Source organism: Saccoglossus kowalevskii, chromosome 1 (genome assembly GCF_978046115.1).
Source record: "Saccoglossus kowalevskii chromosome 1, keSacKowa6.1, whole genome shotgun sequence".
Lineage (NCBI taxonomy): Eukaryota > Metazoa > Hemichordata > Enteropneusta > Harrimaniidae > Saccoglossus > Saccoglossus kowalevskii.
In genome coordinates this window covers 1975388-1981387 of record NC_140641.1, presented here as the reverse complement: position 1 = coordinate 1981387, position 6000 = coordinate 1975388, and the positions used below count along the sequence as shown (strand labels likewise).

General features: G+C 40.3%; 1 protein-coding gene across 1 annotated transcript; it reads right to left on the bottom strand.

Annotated features, from left to right (window-relative positions):
* Positions 1 to 1721: 1721 nt before the first annotated feature.
* Positions 1722 to 2234, bottom strand: LOC146750312 (ribonucleoside-diphosphate reductase subunit M2-like). Its single transcript, XM_085502892.1, has one exon. It carries the CDS (start codon positions 2232 to 2234, stop codon positions 1722 to 1724), a length of 513 nt encoding a protein of 170 aa, XP_085359018.1.
* Between the last annotated feature and the right edge of the window lie 3766 nt (positions 2235 to 6000).

The window sequence follows — 6000 nt, the reverse complement described above, 5'->3', positions numbered from 1 at the left end:
ATGCATTCCAATTTCATCCAAGTATCATCTACTAATTCAGTTGTCAGTTGTCGATGTGCCTCGACTACGTTCTTTAAATGTTCCATTACTTCTCGAGCTTTCCGGGATATGACTATAAACGATCCAGGAGTTGCAGTAGCAGCTCGAGTCGATAAGTAGAGTATATTGTTATTTTCAATATGCCATTTGTATTTCCATCCTTCGATGTAACGTTTCAAATTTCTTAACCATAACTGTGCGGTGAACGTCCCGTGTTCTCCAAGTGTGTCGACGTGTACGGAGAAATGTTTATTACCCACGTTACATAAACTACACGTCGTCGAAGTGGGTATATCGCCATGATCATCATGAATCGAACATCGTAGATTTAATGGAATACATATTCGTACGATACCATTATCTTTATCAACACCTGCAATCAATTAAATGAATTATATAATTTAATTTATCGTCCGAGTCGTTCATCATCACCACCACCACCTCCCCATCCTCCTCCTCACTCCCCCAGAACATAGTAAATAATAAATTACCTGTAGTCAATTCAATCTTGGAAAAGTAAGCTTCTTCGCTAGACAATTTGATTGTAGTACATATTTGTTGGAATTTCGTCAGTGTACCGGTCACGTCTTGTGTCGGTAACATTTTTGATTGAACGCAGTTTGTTTTTGCCTGGCCCCCCGTATTTATAGTCATGTTGAGTTGGCGCGACTATCGAAACAAATGAGTATCGTACCCTGCTACAAACAACGCTACATCGAATTCGCCTTTATTCAAACCTAGTCGTTTGCATTTTTTTTAAAGAAAGAAATTTCGTCTATACATTCACGTTTGTATGAAATAATAATAATAGCCATCACAGATGACGATACCCACGAAATAGTCAGTAACAGAAACATTATTGAGTATGTGGTACTAAACGTAACAGACGATGGAATAATTATACAGAGAGCGTGCATAGGACATATGGACATTCCATTTGTAGCTATGAACACGGGAAAGAACCACATCGCGTCTCGCATAATTATCGCAGCGGATACTGAAGGTAATAATATCCCGCCTACTAATACGAGTAACAATAATGTCGCAAATAGAACGTAGCGTTTATTTTTCTTTGCCATGTATAATTCGACAACTAGACACGAGCATACATGTTTGACGATTTCCAATCTCCTCGCTCTAATTTGCATAGATTTCGAAAACGTACAACGACGACGTCGTCGTGGTAATCTAACATTAATTCTAATACCCGTTGTTCGTCCACGCAGTCGAGCTTGGTCGGACATATATTTTTGTGGTATTGTATCAATGAAAGCAATTCGTGAACGGAATGTATATTTCCTCATTTCCATTCCGCCACATACGGAACGACGATAGATATAATTGTCGACAGTATACCCGTAGCTATTAACCATCGCGTGTAAATGTCCACACCCTCTGTTCTACGTTTACATTTGTTCAATCCCAAAACCCAGTACCGTTTATGACAACTACCGTATATCTGCCATCGTTCTACAGTATAATATTTAGCAAATATGAACGCTAGTATCGCGTATGTCAGGGTAAGTGCGATTACAATTCGGAGTATTTTTGATCGAAAACACCAAGTCACCGGCGCTGCGAGAAACCTTTTAATATATTTCATCATCATCATGTTAACAATGTGACATTAATCGTTACACATACTACTCGTAAATGGTGAAAGAAAGAAAGAAAAAAATATATCAGAATTCGACTGAAGTGGTAAAACCATGGCCAGTCAGACGCGTGTATTCAGTGACTCTCCTTTCAAAGAAATGTGTTTTGCCTTGCATAGAGATATTATCCATGAATGGGAATGGATTGTTGACACCGAATTCTTTTTCATAACCTAAGTCTGTCAATAAGTTGTCCGTGACGAAATTCACGTAAGTTTCCATCAAATGAGAATTCATGCCCAAGAGAGGTTTACGCAGAGCGTGTTTAACAAATAATTTTTCAACTTCACATTCTTCTAAGACTATCTTTCTAACTTTGGTATCGGGTAAACGCGGCTTTATTTTTCCATACATCGTACAAGCGAACGTGCAATGTAAACCTTCATCACGAGAAATAAATTCATTTGCTTGTGTGAGACCGGCTAACAGTCCACGTTGCTTAATCCAATATATGCCAGCAAATGACGATGAAAACATTATTCCTTCAACTACAGCGAACGCAACTAGTCGTTCAGCATAAGTCGCAAACTCGTCATTCATCCATTTGACAGCCCATCTAGATTTCACGTTTATACACGGCCACGAAATAATTGAATACAGGAGCTCGTTACGTTCCTTCTCTTCCGGTACTTAGGCCGTTAACAGCTCGATGTAAGTTTCTGAATGTATGTTTTCCATAGCGATTTGAAAACTATAAAAACATCGCGCTTCTCGCGAAATATTTGGATCGGCTAAAAACCGAAGAGCTAAATTATCGCTTACTATAATATCGGTGCTGGCAAAGAAACCCAATATACATTAAAAAAAATGACGTTCGTCGGGCGTTAAATTCCATTCTCGCAAGTCGCTAGAAGTTATGTTAATCTCATCTTTAGTCCAGAAACAACGTACGTGTTTTTTCCACAGATCGTAAAGATCCGAATTTTTTATTGGGGGAGTAACGTAGCGTTCCATCCCGTGAATGAATATTAACTTCACTTTTTGGTTGGATATTTATAGATCACGATGATGTCCTTAGAGAAGGGGAGATTTTTATTGAACAAGATATTGTCGCAGCATTCTCCGCCGGTCGATTTAATACGACTCATGACAGATAACGGTACAATTTATCCAGCTCTCCGTGAAATAGTTCACGTCGAGATAGATCGCCGCGATAACAATAGTGACGACGACGACGACGTGGAACGTGTAACTCTGGTGGCAACTCTCTTATTATCTCTGGCCACGAGAACTGACTTATTGCGTGATTTTTCGCGCATGAAAGGAACTGTAGCCGCGATACTGAAATGTAAGCGCAGTTTACACGGCAATACATCCCTTCTAGAATTACATCACGATCTTGTCAATTGGTTTAACGAAGAGTTCCCGGGACTTCGTCTACAGACGACCGTGAGAAGCCGCCGTCGTCGTCGGAGGATTGAGTACATTGATCCCATGGAAGAAGTGGTATTCTTTATGTTCCGATGTGTGCAGGCGACCGGTCTGCACGATTACGAACGCTTCAAATCACTGTCGTGCGGTCACGATGAACTCATGCATCGTCGTCGATGTCGTATCTGCAAACAAAACGTATAAAAAAGAACTCGTATTAACAACACAAATTCATTCGTGAACGAAATCATCATGGCGAGTTCTATCTTATCTACTAACGGTTGCGATTATTTCACATCTATAGCAACGGGTTCGTTATGTCACTAATGTTACGAACGTTCAGCTTCCAAGAAGAAGAAGCGAACGTGCAAAAGACAAAGCTGCGAATATTTCGGATCATCGAATACGGATGGATTCTGTACACGTTGTTACGCGGCAAGTTTACACGTTGCGTCTAAAAAGAACTCACAGAAATGTAAACGTCAAGGGTGTGACTTGTACGGATCCCGAGAAAATCTCGGCTTTTGTTCTAGCTGTCGTCCCGGATTTAGAGTAGCTAAACGGTTTAGTAAATGTAAAACGACCGGTTGTCAAAGAATTGGCTGTGAAGACTCGGAAGGCTTCTGTTACGAATGTTACGAGATTGATACGGAAACCAAATACGACGAGTTTGTAGAACGTAAATTGACTGAACTGAAATTATACAAAAAAGAACTGGACAAAGAAAGACGTCGACGTATTGAACTCACGAATACTTTAACACGCGTACTATTAGAAGATTCGGAAGAACGCAGTAATCCCGACGAACAACCGATAGACAGCGATTTAATTACGAATTAATTCCACGAGTGTATTCAATTATAATTTCAATAAAATCATGCATCGCATAGAAAAAAACAACAAATCACATAGTCTTGAACGTCTCGAGTGTTTATCATCGATATACTGATGAGTGGTCGTGCACAGCGTTCCGGAGATTTGTACTATTACAGTAGTTTTCATTCGGTGGGGGGTGGGTGTTATTTAAATTGTATAAATACGATAAAATATACATGAAGGTTTTACTTCCCGAACAATTCTGTATGGCTGGATAACCGCCAAGCAACAATGTACGTTCGTAATAATAAACGTGCTATATAAATTAGTATAGTGAATACAGTTTTTACTCATATTTTACAAACGATGTCTTCGGTTAATACCTCTGAAAGTAATTGGTCCATCTTATTGCCGTACCGTTCGCAACAAATTAAATACAGGGAATCGTCCGCGGACGATTCCGATTTTTTAAACGTGCTTTACTCGATAAATCAAGGCTCCACCGCCGTACTGGGGGTAGCGGCGGCAACGACGCTTGTCACGCGTATATTGTGGTGGAGTGGTGTCCCGTACCAAGACTCCTTGCAAAAGTGTGTATGTCACCGAAAAATATTTATACTCATCCGACGTTTCCCGGTCAAGTTTTGATATATATCGAAAAATACACTTAAAACGAAAGCCCAATGGCAAAACAATAGTCACAGTCGTCGTCGTCGTGGTGGTGGTGGTGGTGTTAAAGAAAAACAAAACAAATCGAATCAAATGACTTACACTCAATCTGTGTTCGCAATAGCTTACATTTATCACCAGAAAGGTTTCGATTTAAGGTTGGGTCATTTGCACGTGTTGATACAGGAAAATGTAGACTATCTAATCGAGAACGACCTTCAAATTATACTTCTTGACGAAATTGCACGTAGTATCGATAGAGAGGATAGTGAACGTCTTCTGCCAATATCTAGACACGTTTCGTGCATGTCGGGAATTCCTAATGCCTCTTCGTGTGGACCGTCCCTAATCGTATCGATGGCAGTAAACAAAGACGAGGCTAAAACGGCCGCGTGTAATCAAAATAACTGGTGTGTTTTGATAAAAGTTAACGCCAAGCGGATACTAATTAAAGGTGCCGATCAAAACCGACGCTACAATAACTATCGAGCAGTGTCCGAATGGGGATGTCGTCAAACCTCGAATGTATTACTCGTGTATGCCGTGGATAGAGATAATCCACATATTTTTTATTTATTATGGGCGATACGAGCTACAGAAACTATCAGATCGTGTTTACCGAAAGAAAATGAATTATTTCTTTTGAGCGCTTTATTACAAAGTGTCACGTTTTTACATTGGCCGGTCAATGCGTACGCCCGGGGACAATGTTTAAAACATATGATGCGGGGAAGGGGAAGGGCGACGACGACGACTGAAGTATTGCATAATATAATGGACGATTATCATCGAAGTGGTAGTGGTGGTGGTGGCGCTAGCGTGCTAGTGGAAAATAAAATAAATAGAAATGCCTATTTGACATCGGGTGCGAAAATTGTATTATCCGACATGGGTTGTTGTTGTATTCGTGACGACAACGACGAAGCCGACGCCGGAACCAGTGTGTCAGTTTACGCACGCGATCCACCGAGTTTTATTCCATTTACATATGTCAAATAGATCTTCCCACGACGACGACGACGAACGAAGGGGGAAGGTTACCCACGTTTATTGAAAGTCACACTTTTCGCAATCATGCTACTAGATGGTTGGACGTTGCATCATCATCACCACCAAACGAAACACAACAAATGAATCAATTTCAACAAGTGTGTGCAGTTCGTGATATTTTATGTATTGGGTTAGGGCAAGACCGATACTGGAAAGACGCTCTGGCTAAGAAATGTCATTTAAATACCGATTTCACGTGGTTTACCGATGTCGAAATGATGTACCTAAATCGTTTGACAAACGAAACTTGGTGCACGGTTGAAAAAGAGATTTTGGATAGAGGTGATCAAACTTCAATTCATATCTATAAAGACGAAGAGAAAAATCCGTGCATCGGTGGCAGATGCGGTTACGTTTTGATCGAATTAAAATCTAACGTGGAAGCGTACAGATTAGATAA

Coding starts and splice junctions, on each gene's coding strand:
- LOC146750312 (XM_085502892.1), bottom strand. CDS start 2,234: ATGAATGACGAGTTTGCGACTTATGCTGAACGACTAGTTGCGTTCGCT.